This window comes from Entelurus aequoreus, linkage group LG07 (genome assembly GCF_033978785.1).
Source record: "Entelurus aequoreus isolate RoL-2023_Sb linkage group LG07, RoL_Eaeq_v1.1, whole genome shotgun sequence".
NCBI lineage: Eukaryota > Metazoa > Chordata > Actinopteri > Syngnathiformes > Syngnathidae > Entelurus > Entelurus aequoreus.
In genome coordinates this window covers 2,272,752-2,294,705 of record NC_084737.1, presented here as the reverse complement: position 1 = coordinate 2,294,705, position 21,954 = coordinate 2,272,752, and the positions used below count along the sequence as shown (strand labels likewise).

Genomic DNA, 21,954 nt, shown 5'->3' with positions numbered 1-21,954 from the left:
CAGGAAAGAAGAGGAAGGAATTTAAAAGGTAAAAAGGTATATGTGTTTAAAAATCCTAAAATCATTTTTAAGGTTGTATTTTTTCTCTAAAATTGTCTTTCTGAAAGTTAAAAGAAGCAAAGTAAAATAATCAATGAATTTATTTAAACAATTGAAGACCAAGTCTTTAAAATATTTTCTTGGATTTTCAAATTCTATTTGAGTTTTGTCTCTCTTAGAATTAAAAATGTCGAGCAAAGCGAGACCAGCTTGCTAGTAAATAAATACAATTGAAAAAATAGAGGCAGCTCACTGGTAAGTGCTGCTATTTGAGCTATTTTTAGAACAGGCCAGCGGGCTACTCATCTGGTCCTTACGGGCTACCTGGTGCCCGCGGGCACCGCGTTGGTGACCCCTGCTCTAAAACAACCTCAAAACCCTCCATCAAGGTTTTGTATACACACTGCAAATATATACTGTACATATGCAGTAACAGACACCTTCATCTAGTGTGCCACCGTGGCACAGTGGTTGAAAAACACTGTTTTAGCCAATACTGTAACCAAAAAAACCTCCTTTAAACCTCTAAAGGCTTAGTGGCCACATGCGTGGACAGCACCTTTTAGCTCTTATTTCCAAAATGGTGTACACTACTGAATTGGGGTCTTATGGCCACTTATGTGGACACTTATACTGCCATCTGGTGGTGTCAGAAGAGTATAACATACAATGGAATTTGGAAAAAAAAAAAGTGTAAAAACAAGAATTAGCATGTCACTAAACACGAAGTACACGTTTGTGTACTTATGGACTAAGTACATCATATCAAAAGATGATTCTTAGTTTTTATTCTAATTCGGGTCCAATAAGCCCAAATAGCAAAGAGAAATAAAAAAAGCATGTAAACAAACAGCTTGGGCCTGAAGAGGTTAAAGAGTTGCAGCAGGGTAATGACAGTATAATGATTTTCCAGGCGCTGGTAATTGACCTGTGCATGACTTGTCTTTAACATACAGAAGAGAGTGATGAGTACAAAGTGATTGGCCATGAGTGATTATCTCCTTTTCCAAACAGAACGGCTTTGCTGTGGTCAGACCACCAGGGCACCATGCTGACCCTTCCAACCCAATGTAAGTGTTGACATGAGTAAAAACAACATACCCGGAGTGTTGTTTTCCTGATTTTAACCGACTAAAAAGTAACTAAACTAACTCTCGTCTCCTCAGGGGCTTCTGCTACTTTAACTCCGTGGCCATCGCTGCCAAACAGCTCCAGCAGAAGCTCAGCGTCAGCAAAATACTCATTGTGGATTGGGTAAGAAGCACTTCGCACCTTTTGTGTGGTGTCCGGGTCTGTGGGACCCGTTTTCATTTTTTATTTAAAGAGAAATGATACAATTCATTAATTTTTCAAACTAAGACTCACTGACTTTGGCTCATTTTCTGTGAAGAACATATATCACAATACATATTTAATGACCACAACCCCCCTACACATTTATATTACATATAAGATGTCCGGGTCCACTGGACTAATAGAAGTGTGGAAATTGATGTTCTGTGTACCACACACACACACACACACACACACACACACACACACACACACACACACACACACACACACACACACACACACACACACACACACACACACACACACACACACACACACACACACACACACACACACACACACACACATTCTGGTTATCATTTGGAATGGGGAGCAAGTTTTTGATCATGACTTGTGGGGACCAGCCTTTCTACAGGTTGTGGAGGCATACAAAAAATGGTGTAAAATGTCCACTGGCCAGTTAGCTCGTACACGTCTTTAAATCTCTGGTTTGATGAAGTCATGTGCTGATCATTCTTGCTGGGCACCCTGGGGAAAAAGACTTCATATGGTTCATGGGGACCACATTGAAATCATTTTGCATAATTCACACAAATTTGTACGTGACAACTGAGGACCATTTAAAAAAAATTAAAAGTTGAAAGTAAATATGACATGATGGTCAGAATACAGCACTACAGCTGTCCTCTTATAGGAAGTTTCACCACTTAAATGTTCAAGCAAATCCTGCATCTTCTGTGACATGACTGAAAACTGCTATTTAGCAGTAATGAAGTTGTCTGCAACTCCAACTACCATATATAGAAGGATGGATAATTCTGAATGTGAATCATACTTTATCATACTTCATAATCTAATCTAATCATATTTTTCTACCTTTGTTATGGGGACCAGGTGGAAAAGATGAACTATGCACGGAAGAAGTGTGAGCAGAGCAGCGAGTGCAGTACCAGCTACAGCCCAATGAGGGGTCTGCTGTGCAAATGTCTCACACTCAAACTAACCAGTAAACAGATTTTATGGGCCAAAGCTTAAAAATCACTTTAAAAAAAAAAAAAAAAAATAATAAAACATCACTTAGGCATCTTCAGAATGGATCTGACTATCATTTAAAACGGTTTCCCTTTAGGAGACCTGTTTTTTTGTCCCCATACCGTCAGAGGTCCCCTAAAGGTGACTGTGTAAACAGAGTGATGTCCCCATTAAGTAAGCATTGCCAGAACACACACACACACACACACACACACACACACACACACACACACACACACACACACAGCAGGCCTAGACAGGAGGAGGACAAAGTGTAGGTACACAGAACATCAGAGGGTCAAATGTGCGAGAAAATGAGAGCAGACAGTGTTGACAAACAATGTTGCAACCTTGTGTGGGAACCGCAGGTGCAGAAACACAAAAGAAGAACCTTAATGGGCCGCGGGCCCTATTTTAAACAAGCCTAGACAGGAGGAGGACAATGTGTAGGCACACAGAACATCAGAGGGTCAAATGTGTGAGAAAATGAGAGCAGACAGTGTTGACAAACAATGTTGCAACCTTGCGTGGGAACCGCAGGTGCAGAAACACAAAAGAAGAATCCCTGTGGGATGCAGAAACTGCCAGAGAACGTTCATATTGTTGTTACTCAGCCAGCGTTTGTGGGTCTGATGGACCCCTTGCATTTTGTGGCTTTTAATGCCTCACAATCAAACACTTTTATGTTCAAATACTGAACAGATGTTTACCTTATTCCAATCTGTTCAGTATTTGAACATAAAAGTCTTTGATTGTGAGGCATTAAAAGCCACAAAATGCAAGGGGGTCCATCAGACCCACAAACGCTGGCTGAGTAACAACAAAATGAACGTTACACAAGAGTGAACCTACTCTCATTGACCACGTTTACACTTTCTAACAGGAAAACGCAGAGCCACTGCAAGGAATTAAAACATCACATGCCGTTTATTGTTGTTGCGGTCTCGTCACCAGGATGTTCACCACGGTAACGGCACCCAGGAGGTTTTCTACAATGACCCCAGCGTCCTCTACCTGTCGCTTCACCGCTACGACCACGGCAACTTCTTTCCTGGCAGCGGCTCACCGGCGGAGGTAGAGCGCGGCCGCACGTCTGCACACATGCAGTAGACTCGGACTCAATTTCTTTGGTGGGGGTGCTGGGTTTCAGGTGGGGTCTGGCGCCGGGGAGGGCTTCAACGTGAACGTGGCGTGGACGGGAGGACTGGAGCCTCCCATGGGGGACGCGGAGTACCTTGCAGCGTTCAGGTAGGACACCGAAACACAATTCAACAGACAGCCTTGACGCTTTGTACGGAACTGTATGAGCCCCTAAAAAAAGTCTGCGGGTTATAGAGCGTTTTCTATTGGGGCTCCAGAACTCTGGAATGTTCTAGCAGTAACAGTTAGAGATGCTACCTCAGTGGAAGCATTTAAGTCCCATCTTAAAACTCATTTGTATACTCTAGCCTTTAAATAGACCCCCTTTTTAGACCAGTTGATCTGCCCTTTCTTTTCTGCTCTGCCCGGCCCATTTAAAGGCTACATCAGGGGTCACCAACCTTTTTGAAAGCAAGAGCTACTTCTTGGGTAGTGATTAATGCGAAGGGCTACCAGTTTGATACACACTTCAATAAATTGCCAGAAATAGCCAATTTGCTCAATTTACCTTTAACTCTATGTTATTATTAATAATTAATGATATTTACACTTAATTGAACGGTTTAAAAGAGGAGTAAAAAGGAAAAAAATGACAATTAAATTTTGAAACATAGTTTATCTTCAATTTCGACTCTTTAAAATTCAAAATCCAATCGAAAAAAAGCAGAGAAAAACTTTAAAAAATAATTTATGGAACATCATTAGTAATTTTTCCTGATTAAGATTAATTTTAGAATTTTGATGACATATTTTGAATAGGTTAAAATCCAATCTACACTTTGTTAGAATATATAACAAATTGGACCAAGCTATATTTCTAACAAAGACAAATCATTATTTCTTCTAGATTTTCCAGAACAAAAATTTTAAAAGAAATTCAAAAGACTTTGAAATAAGATTTAAATTTGATTCTACAGATTTTGTAGATTTGCCAGAATAATTTTTTTGAATTTTAATCATAATAAGTTTGAAGAAATATTTCACAAATATTCTTCGTCGACAAAACAGAAGCTAAAATGAAGAATTAAATTAAAATTTATTTATTATTCTTTACAATAATAAAACAAAAATTTATTTGAACATTGATTTAAATTGTCAGGAAAGAAGAGGAAGGAATTTAAAAGGTAAAAAGGTATATGTGTTTAAAAATCCTAAAATCATTTTTAAGGTTGTATTTTTTCTCTAAAATTGTCTTTCTGAAAGTTATAAGAAGCAAAGTAAAAAAATAATGAATTTATTTAAACAAGTGAAGACCAAGTCTTTAAAATATTTTCTTGGATTTTCAAATTCTATTTGAGTTTTGTCTCTCTTAGAATTAAAAATGTCGGGCAAAGCGAGACCAGCTTGCTAGTAAATAAATACAATTTAAAAAATAGAGGCAGCTCACTGGTAAGTGCTGCTATTTGAGCTATTTTTAGAACAGGCCAGCGGGCTACTCATCTGGTCCTTACGGGCTACCTGGTGCCCGCGGGCACCGCGTTGGTGACCCCTGCTGTAGTGTATACAAATGAGTTTTAAGATAGGACTTAAATGCTTCTACTGAGGTAGCATCTCTAACTGTTACTGCTAGAACATTCCAGAGTTCTGGAGCCCCAATAGAAAACGCTCTTTTGCCCGCAGACTTTTTTTGGGGCTCTGGGAATCACTAATAAGATTTCTTGCCGGGGTAGATATAATTATTGAAATATGAGTTGGGAAATGGTGTTAGATGTAAATATAAACGGAATACAATGATTTCCAACCCATATTCAGTTGAATATGCTACAAAGACAACATATTTCATGTTCAAACTCATAAACATTTTTTTTTTTTTGCAAATAATCATTAACTTTATAATTTGATGGCAGCAACACGTGACAAAGAAGTTGGGAAAGGTGGCAATAAATACTGATAAAGTTGAGGAATGCTCATCAAACACTTATTTGGAACATCCCACAGGTGTGCAGGCAAATTGGGAACAGGTGGGTGCCATGATTGGGTATAAAAGTAGATTCCATGAAATGCTCAGTCATTCACAAACAAGGATGGGGCGAGAGTCACCACTTTGTCAACAAATGCCTGAGCAAATTGTTGAACAGTTTATGAACATTTCTCAACTAGCTATTGCAAGGAATTTAGGGATTTCACCATCTACGCTCCGTAATATCATCAAAGGGTTCAGAGAATGTGGAGAAATCACTGCACGTAAGCAGCTAAGCCCGTGACCTTCCATCCCTCAGGCTGTACTGCATCAACAAGCCACATCAGTGTGTAAAGGATATCACCACATGGGCTCAGGAACACTTCAGAAACCCACTGTCAGTAACTACAGTTGGTCGCTACATCTGTAAGTGCGAGTTAAAACTCTCCTATGCAAGGCGAAAACCGTTTATCAACAACACCCAGAAACGCCGTCGGCTTCGCTGGGCCTGAGCTCATCTGAGATGGACTGATACAAAGTGGAAAAGTGGTCTGACGAGTCCACAATTCAAATTGTTTTTGGAAACTGTGGACGTCGTGTCCTCCGGACCAAAGAGGAAAAGAACCATCCGGATTGTTCTAGGTGCAAAGTGTAAAAGGCAGCATGTGTGATGGTATGGGGGTGTATTAGTGGCCAAGACATGGGTAACTTACACATCTGTGAAGGCACCATTAATGCTGAAGGGTACATACAGCTTTTGGAGCAACATATGTTGCCATCCAAGCAACGTTACCATGGACGCCCCTGCTTATTTCAGCAAGACAATGCCAAGCCACATTGTTACATCAACGTGGCTTCATAGTAAAAGAGTGCGGGTACTAGACTGGCCTGCCTGTAGTCCAGACATTGAAAATGTGTGGCACCTAAAATAGCAGAAGGGAGACCCCCGGACTGTTGAACAACTTAAGCTGTACATCAAGCAAGAATGGGAAAGAATTCCACTTCAAAAATGTGTCTCCTCACTTCCCAAACCTTTACTGAGTGTTGTTAAAAGGAAAGGCCATGTAACACAGTGGTGAACATGCCCTTTCCCAACTACTTTGGCACGTGTTGCAGCCATGAAATTCTAACTTAATTATTATTTGCAAAAAGTAAATCAAGTTTATGAGTTTGAACATGAAATATGTTGTCTTTGTAGCATATTCAACTGAATATGGCTTGAAAAGGATTTGCAAATCATTGTATTCCGTTTATATTTACATCTAACACCATTTCCCAACTCATATGGAAACGGGGTTTGTAAAATCAAGATTAAGATGACTAATTCACTGTTAATATTTGAATGGGCTCCGGGGCCCTATGTAGTGGAGAAGTTGGGCTTCAATGTCAAAAAGGTTAGGAACTCCTGCTGTAGAGGGAATAGAGATGTAGGAGTTTATGACAGGATTGAAATGAAAAAAGGAGGTGAGGCCAAAAACAAGGAAAACAAAACATGATGATAACCGGAATGAATGAACAGGAAATACAACAAAGGTCTTGGTTTTGTCCGCAGAACGCTGGATTATTTCAGCTAGAGGGCCGTGAACAAATGTCTGGCCCCTAAGGGGGGGGGGGGCATGACAGACAATAATTGAGAACAACTTCTTTACACCAATAGGGAGGATTATTTTTTATAAGACTTAGACTTCCTTTTATTTGTCATTCAAATTTGAACTTTGCAGTACAGATAAAAACAAAATTGCCTTGCATTAGCTCATGGTAGTGCAGGATAAAACAAGCTACATGTATAAAAACATATCAAAACTGTTCACTACAACTTATATTTGCTGGGTAAAATGCTCACCACTGCCTTGCCACAAGTTACAGTGCAGCACGCCCAGCTTCTACCTGGCAGCCCGAGTCTCAACACAACACCTTTGATGCGTTTCAGTGCGCTCGTCGTCACAAGAATCTCTCTTCTCGTGGCCTCCGATGACATCATGGATGCTGGGAATTGTGCGATAATTGGTTCTGCTCCATCTGAGCGCTGAGTTTTGACGCCGGTGATCGTCAAAATCCTTGTAGACCGGCCGAGGGACTGGGTGGGCGTTTCAGGGACAACATTCCAATGCTTTAAATCAGGGGTCCCCAACGCGGTGCCCGCGGGCACCAGGTCGCCCGTAAGGACCAGATGAGTAGCCCGCTGGCCTGTTCTAAAAATAGCTCAAATAGCAGCACTTACCAGTGAGCTGCCTCTATTTTTTAAATTGTATTTATTTACTAGCAAGCTGGTCTCGCTTTGCCCGACATTTTTAATTCTAAGAGAGACAAAACTCAAATAGAATTTGAAAATCCAAGAAAATATTTTAAAGACTTGGTCTTCACTTTTTTTTTTTACTTTGTTTCTTATAACTTTCAGAAAGACAATTTTAGAGAAAAAATACAACCTTAAAAATGATTTTAGGATTTTTAAACACATATACCTTTTTACCTTTTAAATTCCTTCCTCTTCTTTCCTGACAATTTAAATCAATGTTCAAGTAAATTTATTTTTTTTATTGTACAGAATAATAAATACATTTTAATTTAATTCTTCATTTTAGCTTCTGTTTTTTCGACGAAGAATATTTGTGAAATATTTCTTTAAACTTATTATGATTAAAATTCAAAAAAATTATTCTGGCAAATCCAGCAAATCTGTAGAATCAAATTTGAATCTTATTTCAAAGTCTTTTGAATTTCTTTTAAAATTTTTGTTCTGGAAAATCTAGAAGAAATACTGATTTGTCTTTGTTAGAAATATAGCTTGGTCCAATTTGTTATATATTCTAACAAAGTGCAGATTGGATTTTAACCTATTTAAAACATGTCATCAAAATTCTAAAATTAATCTTAATCAGGAAAAATTACTAATGTTCCATAAATTATTTTTTTTATTTTTTCAAAAAGATTCAAATTAGCTAGTTTTTCTCTATTTTCGGTTGAATTTTGAATTTTAAAGAGTCGAAATTGAAGATAAACTGTTTCAAAATTTAATTGTAATTTTTTTTCGTGTTTTCTCCTCTTTTAAACCATTCAATTAAGTGTAAATATCATTAATTATTAATAATAACATAGAGTTAAAGGTAAATTGAGCAAATTGGCTATTTCTGGCAATTTATTTAAGTGTGTATCAAACTGGTAGCCCTTCGCATTAATCACTACCCAAGAAGTAGCTCTTGCTTTCAAAAAGGTTGGTGACTCCTGCTTTAAATCATATTTGGCAGATTGATCTTTCTCTGTGGCTGTCATGCGGGGTGCCCCAGGGTTCAATTTTGGGGCCTATCCTTTTTACCCTCAACATGCTTCCACTCAGAGATGTCATTAGGAACTTTGAAGATTGTCAGGTTCAAACACCGAACTATCTATTAAAAGAGACAAGAAGCAAGGAATCAAGCGGAGACAGAGTTCAATTTTGCTCATGAGGAGAAACGTTTGGGGCTGCACACTCAGTTACTGTCTCCCACCACACTCTGAGGGGCAGTCCCACGCGCTCCTCTATTTATTCGGGAGTTCCCTAGGTAACATCAGTGAGGCTGCCTCTAAAGGGAGGGGGTCACACATATTATGCAAGCAGCCCCAGTATCACAATACGTGATTACTCAGAATGCAAATGTGCTTGGGCTAGTTTGTCTCTTTTATCCGATTATTAATCGATTAATCGAAGTAATATTCGACAGATTAATCGATTATCAAATTAATCGCTAGTTGCAGCCCTAATATTTATATATTATTTATATATATTTATTTATTTATATATCAATCAATCAATCAATGTTTATTTATATAGCCCTAAATCACTAGTGTCTCAAAGGGCTGTACAAGCCACAACGACATCCTCGGTGTCGAGTGGGTCTGACATAATATTGTGGAAGTCCAACACATCAGCGAAAGTCCAGTCCATGGTGGGGCCAGCGGGAACCATCCCGAGTGGAGACGGGTCAGCAGCGTAGAGATGTCCCCATCTGATGGACAGGCTAGCGGTCCACCCCGGAGCAGAGTAGAAAAGAAAAGAAAAGAAACGGCAGATCAACTGGTCTAAAAAGGGAGTCTATTTAAAGGCTAGAGTATACAAATGAGTTTTAAGATGAGACTTAAATGCTTCTACTGAGGTAGCATCTCTAACTTTTACCGGGAGGGCATTCCATAGTATTGGAGCCCGAATAGAAAACGCTCTATAGCCCGCAGACTTTTTTTGGGCTCTGGGAATCACTAATAAGCCGGAGTTCTTTGAACGCAGATTTCTTGCCGGGACATATGGTACAATACAATCGTCAAGATAGGCAGGAGCTTGACCGTGTAGTATTTTATACGTAAGTAGTAAAACCTTAAAGTCGCATCTTAAGTGCACAGGAAGCCAGTGCAAGTGAGCCAGTATAGGCGTAATATGATCAAACTTTCTTGTTTTTGTCAAAAGTCTAGCAGCCGCATTTTGTACCATCTGTAATCTTTTAATGCTAGACATAGGGAGGCCCGAAAATAATACGTTACAGTAATCGAGACGAGATGTAACAAACGCATGGATAATGATCTCAGCATCGCTTGTGGACAAAATGGAACGAATTTTAGCGATATTACGGAGATGAAAGAAGGCCGTTTTAGTAACACTCTTAATGTGTGACTCAAACGAGAGAGTTGGGTGGAAGATAATACCCAGATTCTTTACCGAGTCTCCTTGTTTAATTGTTTGGTTGTCAAATGTTAAGGTGGTATTATTAAATAGATGTTGGTGTTGAGCAGGACCGATAATCAGCATTTCCGTTTTCTTAGCGTTGAGTTGCAAAAAGTTAGCGGACATCCATTGTTTAATTTCATTAAGACACGCCTCCAGCTGACTACAATCCGGCGTGTTGGTCAGCTTTAGGGGCATGTAGAGTTGGGTGTCATCAGCATAACAGTGAAAGCTAACACCGTACTTGCGTATGATGTCACCCAGCGGCAGCATGTAAATACTAAAGAGTGCAGGGCCAAGAACTGAACCCTGGGGAACTCCGCACGTTACCTTGACATAGTCCGAGGTCACATTGTTATGGGAGACACACTGCATCCTGTCAGTAAGATAAGAGTTAAACCAAGACAAGGCTAAGTCTGACATACCAATACGCGTTTTGATACGCTCTAATAAAATATTATGATCAACAGTATCGAAAGCGGCGCTAAGATCAAGAAGCAGCAACATAGATGAAGCATCAGAATCCATCGTCAGCAATAGATCATTAGTCATTTTTGCGAGGGCTGTCTCCGTAGAGTGATTTGCCCTGAAACCGGATTGAAAAGGTTCACAGAGATTGTTAGTCACTAAGTGTTCATTTAGCTGCTGTGCGACAATTTTTTCGAGAATTTTAGAGATAAACGGTAGGTGGGACACCGGCCGGTAGTTCACCATGAGGTCAGGATCGAGGTTAGGTCTTTTGAGTAGAGGATGAATAACCGCTTTTTTGAATGCTAGAGGAACAGTACCAGAGGAAAGTGATAGGTTTATAATATTTAACACTGATGGACCTAATAAAACAAAAAGCTCCTTGATAAGTTTCCCAGGAATTGGGTCAAGTAAACATGTTGTTTGTTTTGTCCCATTTACACATTTTAATAATTCCTCCAATGTTATTTCATCAAAGAGAGAGAAACTATTTTGGAGGGCAGTGTCCGTCGTATATACAGTCATATTTGTGTTAATAGAACCCAGTTGTGGCTGGGATGCATTGTCTTTAATCTCTTTTCTGATGAGTTCAATTTTCTTATTAAAGAAATTCATAAAGTCATCTGCTGATATGCACCTTATTGCTTTTTTTATCCTGCACTACCATGAGCTAATGTAACGAAATTTTGTTCTTATCTGTGCTGTAAAGTTCAAATTTGAATGACAATAAAAAAGAAGTGTAAGTCTAAGTCTAAATCTGACGATGACATCATTTAGTGTGACAATGTTTTGGGTTTTTTACTGTTATTTTTTTTGTTTTTGTTTTTTGTTTTCAGTTATTTCGCCTTTTTTTTTAAGTACATAGAATAGAATACAATATATCTTTATTGTCATTGTACAACAAAATTGAAAGCCAAACTAATTTACTGCAAATTCATAATAACACATAAAAACATGGATAAATACATAAAATACATACAAATACCAAGCACACAGCTCACATGCAGCAACTTGAGGGTTCCCGGTTCGATCCCCACCTTCTACCAACCTAGTCACGTCCGTTGTGTCCTTGAGCGAGACACTTCACCCTTGGTCCTGATGGGTGGTGGTTAGGGCCTTGCATGGCAGCTCCCGCCATCAGTGTGTGAATGTGTGTGTGAATGTGTGTGTGAATGTGTGTGTGAATGGGTGAATGTGGAAATAGTGTCAAAGCGCTTTGAGTACCTTGAAGGTAGAAAAGCGCTATACAAGTATAACCCATTTACCATTTATTGCTCTCATGTAAAAAGTGTTCTTAAATCATTGGACACACCTTATATATATATATATATATATATATATATATATATATATATATATATATATATATATATATATATATATATATATATATATATATATATATATATATATATATATATATATATATATATAAGGTGTGTCCAAACTTTTGGCCTGTTTATGTATATATATATATATATATATATATATATATATATATATATATATATATATATATATATATATATATATATATATATATATATATATATATATATATATTAGGGCTGCAACTAACGATTAATTTGATCATCGATTAATCTGTCGATTATTACTTCGATTAATCGATTGATAATCGGATAAAAGAGACGAACTACATTTCTATCCTATCCAGTATTTTATTGGAAAAAAACAGCATACTGGCACCGTACTTATTTTGATTTTTGTTTCTCAGCTGTTTGTACATGTTGCAGTTTATAAATAAAGGTTTATTTAAAAAAAAAAAAAAAGTATTAAAAAAAGCCTCTGCGCATAGCATAGATCCAACGAATTGATGACTAAATTAATCGGCAACTATTTTAATAATCGATTTTAATCGATTTAATCGATTTTAATCGATGTAATCGATTAGTTGTTGCAGCCGTAATATATATATATATATATATATATATATATATATATATATATATATATATATATATATATATATATATATATATATATATATATATATATATATATACACAGTATATACACTGTGTGTGTGTATATATATATATATATATATATATATATATATATATATATATATACATATATATATATATATATATATATATATATATATACACACACACAGTATATATACCTGTACGGTATATATATATACACAGTATATATACATATATATATATATATATATATATATATATATATATATATATATATATATATATATATATATATATATATATATATATATATATATATATATATATATATATATATATATATATATATATATATATATGTATATATATGTATATATATATATATATATATATATATATATATATATATGTATATATATATAAATAATGCTGTATGCTGCTATTTATTTGTAATGACATAATTGTGTCTGAGAGAAGTGCTCTATATATATATATATATATATATATAACATGTACTTACTTACTTTTAGGCAGCAAACTTGGTTAGCCTGATAGAATAGCGCCATCTGCTGGTCTCTGTAAAGTGGTGATTGTGTGTGTGTGTGTGTGTGTGTGTGTGTGTGTGTGTGTGTGTGTGTGCATGGAACATTAGAGCCATCAAGTTGTGCGATTGCCAACATGATTAATAGTAACATTATATAATAGTAGAATAAATTATTGTTTGTTAATCCTCAGAGAATCCAATGGACATTTTGTTCCACGCTTGATTTAAAAAAATAAAAAATGGGTCAAATGACAAATAAGTGACAGCACTTTATCCTTATAAGACACATATTTATCATTACTGAGCCAGAGGATCTCAACTGAGTTTCACAATGCTCTGACGTACGTAATTGATCATCTCTGTCATTTGCACAACATGCGTCTGGCACACCCCAACCCCCAAATACCTTTTTGGCAGTAAAACGGCCCCCGCATCTCGTGGACCGTTACTTCCTGCACGCCGGCTGGCTAATGGCCATTTGCGGGTGGTTGGCAGCAATAAAGTTTCAAGTGGAAGACTTTCTGCTTGTCTGGATGCGCCCAGAGGAAAACTGGCAAGCGCAAACTCCCTGGAAAAGGGGTTAGGGTGCTAATCTTGCAGACATTATTGGAAATAGCGGGGTCTCGTCTACAAAGTGCAATAACTATTCAGCAATTATTCTTGTCACTTCCTGTCGTTAAAGCAGTAATACACCAGGACGTTGTACGTCAGGGGTCACCAACCTTTTTGAAACCAAGAGCTACTTCTTGGGTAGTGATTAATGCGAAGGGCTACCAGTTTGATACACACTTCAATAAATTGCCAGAAATAGCCAATTTGCTCAATTTACCTTTAACTCTGTTATTATTAATAATTAATGATATTTACACTTAATTGAACGGTTTAAAAGAGGAGAAAACACGAAAAAAATGACAATTACATTTTGAAACATAGTTTATCTTCAATTTCGACTCTTTAAAATTCAAAATTCAACCGAAAAAAAGAAGAGAAAAACTAGCTAATTCGAATCTTTTTGGAAAAAAAAAAAAAAAAGTATGGAACATCATTAGTCATTTTTCCTGATTAAGATTAATTTTAGAATTTTGATGACATGTTTTAAATAGGTTAAAATCCAATCTGCACTTTGTTAGAATATATAACAAATTGGACTAAGCTATATTTCTAACAAAGACAAATCATTATTTCTTATAGATTTTCCAGACCAAAAATTTTAAAAGAAATTCAAAAGACTTTAAAATAAGATTAAAATTTGATTCTACAGATTTTCTAGATTTGCCAGAATAATTTTTTTGAATTTTAATCATAATAAGTTTGAAGAAATATTTCACAAATATTCTTCGTCGAAAAAACAGAAGCTAAAATGAAGAATTAAATTAAAATGTATTTATTATTCTTTACAATAAAAAAATAAATTTACTTGAACATTGATTTAAATTGTCAGGAAAAAAGAGGAAGGAATTTAAAAGGTAAAAAGGTATATGTGTTTAAAAATCCTAAGGTTGTATTTTTTCTCTAAAATTGTCTTTCTGAAAGTTATAAGAAGCAAAGTAAAACAATTAATGAATTTATTTAAACAAGTGAAGACCAAGTCTTTAAAATATTTTCTTGGATTTTCAAATTCTATTTGAGTTTTGTCTCTCTTAGAATTAAAAATGTCAGGCAAAGCGAGACCAGCTTGCTAGTAAATAAATAACATTTAAAAAATAGAGGCAGCTCGCTGGTAAGTGCTGCTATTTGAGCTATTTTTAGAACAGGCCAGCGGGCGACTCATCGGGTCCTTACGGGCTACCTGGTGCCCGCGGGCACCGCGTTGGTGACCCCTGTTGTACGTTATTACACTTTTGTGCTCGTGTTCTTACTAAAATCATTCAACTATTTTAAACAGGTAATACCTTTTTTACACTGGTGCTTTGCATCTCTTATCTGTTTTGTTTTCTGCAAGTCTTGTACCGTATTTTTCAGAGTATAAGTCGCTCCGGAGTATAAGTCGCACCGGCCAAAAATGCATAATAAAGAAGGAAAAAAACATATATAAGTCGCACTGGAGTATAAGTCGCATTTTGGGGGGAAATGTATTTGATAAAAGCCAACAGCAAGAATAGACATTTGAAAGGCAATTTAAAATAAATAATAATAATAAATAAATAGTGAACAACAGGCTGAATAAGTGTACGTTATATGAGGCATAAATAACCAACTGAGAACGTGCCTGGTAGGGGTGTGGGAAATAATCGATTCAAATTCAAATCGCCATTCTTACGTTGTATGATTCAGTATCGATTCTCATTTTTCAAAAATCGATTTTCTTTTTTTTACCATAACAATGCAATCCAATTCCAAAACCAAACCCGAGCCAGCAACACTCAGAAGTGCAATAAACAGAGCATTTGAGAGGAGACACAAACACCACACACAACAAACCAAAAGTAGTGAAACAAAAATGAATATTATCAACAACAGTATCAATATTAGTTACAATTTCAACATAGCAGTGATTAAAAATCCCTCATTGACATTATCATTAGACATTTATAAAAATTAAAAAAAGAACAATAGTGTCACAGTGTTTCCCATAAACTGCCAAGATACCTGTGGCGGTGGGGGCCACAGGTATATTATTCACATGTGAATAATGCTGTATAATAGACTGTATTTATATTATTCACATGTGAATAATGCTGTATAATAGACTGTATTTATATTATTCACATGTGAATAATGCTGTATAATAGACTGTATTTATATTATTCACATGTGAATAATGCTGTATAATAGACTGTATTTATATTACTCACATGTGAATAATGCTGTATAATAGACTTCATTTATATTATTCACATGTGAATAATGCTGTATAATAGACTGTATTTATATTATTCACATGTGAATAATGCTGTATAATAGACTGTATTTATATTATTCACATGTGAATAATGCTGTATAATAGACTGTATTTATATTATTCACATGTGAATAATGCTGTATAATAGACTGTATTTATATTATTCACATGTGAATAATGCTGAATAATAGACTGTATTTATATTATTCACATGTGAATAATGCTGTATAATAGACTGTATTTATATTATTCACATGTGAATAATGCTGTATAATAGACTGTATTTATATTACTCACATGTGAATAATGCTGTATAATAGACTGTATTTATATTATTCACATGTGAATAATGCTGTATAATTGACTGTATTTATATTAATCACATGTGAATAATGCTGTATAATACACTGTATTTATATTATTCACATGTGAATAATGCTGTATAATTGACTGTATTTATATTAATCACATGTGAATACTGCTGTATAATAGACTGTATTTATATTATTCACATGTGAATAATGCTGTATAATTGACTGTATTTATATTAATCACATGTGAATAATGCTGTATAATACACTGTATTTATATTATTCACATGTGAATAATGCTGTATAATTGACTGTATTTATATTAATCACATGTGAATACTGCTGTATGATAGACTGTTTTTATGTTATTCACATGTGAATAATGCTGTATAATAGACTGTATTTATATTACTCACATGTGAATAATGCTGTATAATAGACTGTATTTATACTACTCACATGTGAATAATGCTGTATAATAGACTGTATTTATATTATTCACATGTGTATAATGCTGTATAATAGACTGTATTTATATTATTCACATGTGAATAATGCTGTATAATAGACTGTATTTATATTATTCACATGTGAATAAGAAAAATCCCCTGATAATAATGAAATGGTGACTGTAACTATGTAATAATACGTCGATGTGAGTGGTTCCCTTTTCATAACAAAGCACTTTTTCCTACGCCTTGCTTCCGAGAAACACGTTCAGAGGAACACATTTTCATGCAGACTAAATTGTGTGTTGACTTCAGAGCTGCATTGTTGTCCTTCTTTCTTAAGCATTCTTTTGTAAGCACCCTTCATCCCCTGCAAGGCTTGATCTTTGGTAATTGCCCACCCCCATCTTTCTGTGGGTAAATATGCTAGTTGCTCTCTCTTTAGGGGGCTTTTATGGTTGGTCTTCTTGTGGTTACGGGGGAATGTGTGTGTGTGTGTGTGTGTGTGTGTGTGTGTGTGTGTGTGTGTGTGTGTGTGTGTGTGTGTGTGTGTGTGTGTGTGTGTGTGTGTGTGTGTGTGTGTGTGTGTGTGTGTGTGTGTGTGTGTGTGTGTGTGTGTGTGTGTGTGTGTGTGTGTTCTTATATTCCTACCCTTCTTGAGACATGAAGAAGGAAAAGTATCTTCCATATGAGGAGGTGATGACATAAATCATGGTCCCAATGAAATGCGCACCCTTTTGGCCAAAATTAATTTTAAAAAAAAAATTAAAAAAAATGTATATAGAGACATACTTGAAGTAAATAATGAAGATTAAAAACTAATTACAAAAAAACCCAAAAACTAAAAAGCAGTCTTTTTTTCACAATGCGTCGACTTTTTTCTTATCAAATTGGGAACAATTTCTCATATTCTTTCTGTTTCTGTAATATTGCAATATTTTCTCGTAAAATTATTACTTTTTATGTAAAATATTTACTTTTTTATTTAAAATATTTACTTTTTAATGTAAAATATTTACTTTTTTATGTAAAATATTTACTTTTTATTTAAAATATTTACTTTTTTATTTAAAATATTTACTTTTTTATGTAAAATATTTACTTTTTTATTTAAAATATTTACTTTTTAATGTAAAATATTTACTTTTTTATGTAAAATATTTACTTTTTTATTGAAAATATTTACTTTTTTATTTAAAATATTTACTTTTTTATGTAAAATATTTACTTTTTTATTTGAAATTATTTACTTTTTTATGTAAAATATTTATTTTTTTATGTAAAATTATTACTTTTTAACGCAAAATTGTGACGTTTGTCATATACAATTCTGACTTGTGTCACAATACTGCCAATTATTTTGTTGTTCTTGTAAAACAGTGATTTTTTTTGAGTAAAATGATGACTTTTGTCATCATTTTGCCAAGTGAAATTCCGATTATTATTATAACATTGCCAAAATGTTAAAGTTTTCTTATAAGATCGTGACTTTTGTCGCGTAAAATTACGACTCTTTTCAGAAAATTACCTACATATTAAGCCTATTCTTGTAAAATTGCAACTGCTATTGAGTAAAATTCCAACTTGTATCATAATATTGCACAAATGTTCAGTTTTTCTTGTAAAATGTTGACTTGCGTCGAGTAAAATGACGACTTTTATTGTAATACTGCCACAATTCTAAGTTTTTCTTGTGAAATTCCGACTCATTTTTCACAAGAATAGTTTTTATATTTGCATAGTATGTATGTATTATTAATGTTGTAAATACACATCTTTATATATCTAGAAAGGCTGGTCCTAAAGAGGGAGGCATTTTACTCAGGCCTCAAGAAGGTCACACATACAAGTGAGCGTGTGTGTGTGTGTGTGTGTGTGTGTGTGTGTGTGTGTGTGTGTGTGTGTGTGTGTGTGTGTGTGTGTGTGTGCGTGTGCGTGTGCGTGTGCGTGTGCTTATATTATATTTTTACCCTTCTTGAGACATCAAGAAGGAAGTGCTCCCCCTCTGGTCAACATATGAAATAACAAGTGTGTGTAAGAAATTGAAATGCGCCCCCTTTGGCCAAAATTAATTATATATATATATGTATTTTTTTAAATGTATATAAAGACTATATCACAATGCTGCCAATTTTTTGGTTGTTCTTGTAAAATAGTGACATTTTTTTGAGTGAAATTATGACTTGTCATAATTTTGCCAAGTAAAATTCCGATGATTATTATCCATCCATCCATTTTCTACCGCTTGTCCCGTTCGGGGTCGCGGGGGTGCCGGAGCCTATCTCAGCTGCATTCGATGATTATTATAACATTGCCCAAATTTTTAAGTTTTCTTATAAAATTGTGACTTTTGTCGGGTATAATTACGACTCTTTGCATAAAATTTCCAAAATTCAGAAGTTTTCTTGTAAGATTGTGACTTTTCTCGAGCAAAATGACGACTCTTTTCAGAAAAATTGCCAACATTTTAAGCTTTTCTTGTCAAATTGCGACTGTCATTGAGTAAAACTCCAACTTGTATCATAATATTGCACAAATGTTCAGTTTTTCTTGTCAAATTAGGCATTTTTCTCAGTTCTCAAGAAGGTAACACATACAAAAGTGCGTGTGTGTGTGTGTGTGTGTGTGCGTGTGTGTGTGTGTGTGTGTGTGTGTGTGTGTGTGTGTGTGTGTGTGTGTGTGTGTGTGTGTGTGTGTGTGTGCAACATTAACTAAAAGCAGTCTTTTTTTCACAATGCGTCAACTTTTTTCTTATCAAATTGAGAACAATTTGTCATATTCTTTGTGTTTCTGTAATATTGCAATATTTTCTCGTAAAATTATTACTTTTATGTAAAATATTTACTTTTTTATGTAAAATATTTACTTTTTTATGTAAAATATTTACTTTATTTAAAATATTTACTTTTTTATGTAAAATATTTACTTTTTTATGTATAATATTTACTTTTTTATGTAAAAGATTTACTTTTTTTATGTAAAATATTTACTTTATTTAAAATATTTACTTTTTTATGTAAAATATTTACTTTTTTATGTATAATATTTACTTTTTTATGTAAAATATTTACTGTTTTTATGTAAAATATTTACTTTATTTAAAATATTTACTTTTTTTATGTAAAATATTTACTTTTTTTATGTATGATATTTACTTTTTTATGTAAAATTATTACTTTTTAATGCAAAATGGTGACGTTTGTCATATAAAATTCTGACTTGTATCACAATATTGCCAATTTTTTTGGTTGTTGAAGTAAAACGGTGAATTTTTTTGAGTAAAATGATGACTTTTGTCATCATTTTGCCAAGTAAAATTCCGATTATTATTATAACATTGCCAGAATGTTAAAGTTTTCTTACAAGATTGTGACTCTACTTTTTTATGTAAAAGATTTACTTTTTTTATGTAAAATATTTACTTTATTTAAAATCTTTACTTTTTTATGTAAAATATTTACTTTTTTATGTATAATATTTACTTTTTTATGTAAAATATTTACTTTTTTTAATGTAAAATATTTACTTTATTTAAAATATTTACTTTTTTTATGTAAAATATTTACTTTTTTATGTATAATATTTACTTTTTTATGTAAAATTATTACTTTTTAATGCAAAATGGTGACATTTGTCATATAAAATTCTGACTTGTATCACAATATTGCCAATTTTTTTGGTTGTTCAAGTAAAACGGTGAATTTTTTTCAGTAAAATGATGACTTTTGTCATCACTTTGCCAAGTAAAATTCCGATTATTAATTATAACATTGCCAGAATGTTAAAGTTTTCTTACAAGATTGTGACTTTTGTCGCGTAAAACTACGACTCTTTTCAGAAAATTGCCAACATTCTTGTAAAATTGCGACTGTCATTGGGTAAAATTCCAACTTTTATCATAATATTGCACAAATGTTCAGTTTTTCTTGTCAAATTAGGTGTGTGTGTGTGTGTGTGTGTGTGTGTGTGTGTGTGTGTGTGTGTGTGTGTGTGTGTGTGTGTGTGTGTGTGTGTGTGTGTGTGTGTGTGCAACATTAACTAAAAGCAGTCTTTTTTTCACAATGCGTCAACTTTTTTCTTCTCAAATTGAGAACAATTTCTCATATTCTTTCTGTTTCTGTAATATTGCAATATTTTCTCGTAAAATTATTACTTTTATATAAAATATTTACTTTTTTATGTAAAATATTTACTTTATTTAAAATATTTACTTTTTTATGTAAAATATTTACTTTTTTATGTATAATATTTACTTTTTTATGTAAAAGATTTACTTTTTTTATGTAAAATATTTACTTTATTTAAAATATTTACTTTTTTATGTAAAATATTTACTTTTTTATGTAAAATATTTACTTTTTTATGTATAATATTTACTTTTTTATGTAAAATATTTACTTTTTTATGTAAAATATTTACTTTATTTAAAATATTTACTTTTTTATGTAAAAGATTTACTTTTTATGTATAATATTTACTTTTTTATGTAAAATTATTACTTTTTAATGCAAAATGGTGACATTTGTCATATAAAATTCTGACTTGTATCACAATATTGCCAATTTTTTTGTTGTTCAAGTAAAACGGTGAATTTTTTTGAGTAAAATGATGACTTTTGTCATCATTTTACCAAGTAAAATTCCGATTATTATTATAACATTGCCAGAATGTTAAAGTTTTCTTACAAGATCGTGACTTTTGTCGCGTAAAACTACGACTCTTTTCAGAAAATTGCCAACATTCTTGTAAAATTGCGACTGTTATTGTGTAAAATTCCAACTTTTATCATAATATTGCACAGATGTTCAGTTTTTCTTGTCAAATTAGGTGTGTGTGTGTGTGTGTGTGTGTGTGTGTGTGTGTGTGTGTGTGTGTGTGTGTGTGTGTGTGTGTGTGCAACATTAACTAAAAGCAGTCTTTTTTTCACAATGCGTCAACTTTTTTCTTATTAAATTGAGAACAATTTCTCATATTCTTTCTGTTTCTGTAATATTGCAATATTTTCTCGTAAAATTATTACTTTTATGTAAAATATTTACTTTTTTATGTAAAATATTTACTTTTTTATGTATATTTTCTTTTTTATGTAAAATATTTACTTTTTTTATGTAAAATATTTACTTTATTTCAAAATATTTACTTTTTTTATGTAAAAGATTTACTTTTTTATGTATAATATTTACTTTTTTATGTAAAATTATTACTTTTTAATGCAAAATGGTGACGTTTGTCATATAATATTCTGACTTGTATCACAATATTGCCAGTTTTTTTGGTTGTTCAAGTAAAAC

At 33.6% G+C, this 21,954-nt stretch overlaps 1 protein-coding gene across 2 annotated transcripts in view; it reads left to right on the top strand.

Moving 5' to 3' along the window:
* LOC133653268 (histone deacetylase 7-like) overlaps positions 1 to 21,954 on the top strand; it is a 103,981-nt gene that overhangs the window by 57,296 nt on the left and 24,731 nt on the right. For both annotated transcript variants that reach the window (XM_062052362.1, XM_062052361.1), the window contains exons 16-19: positions 1,054 to 1,109; positions 1,206 to 1,293; positions 3,322 to 3,441; positions 3,518 to 3,615. In XM_062052362.1, coding sequence (XP_061908346.1) covers positions 1,054 to 1,109; positions 1,206 to 1,293; positions 3,322 to 3,441; positions 3,518 to 3,615 — 362 coding nt within the window. The remainder of the gene's footprint in view (positions 1 to 1,053; positions 1,110 to 1,205; positions 1,294 to 3,321; positions 3,442 to 3,517; positions 3,616 to 21,954) is intronic.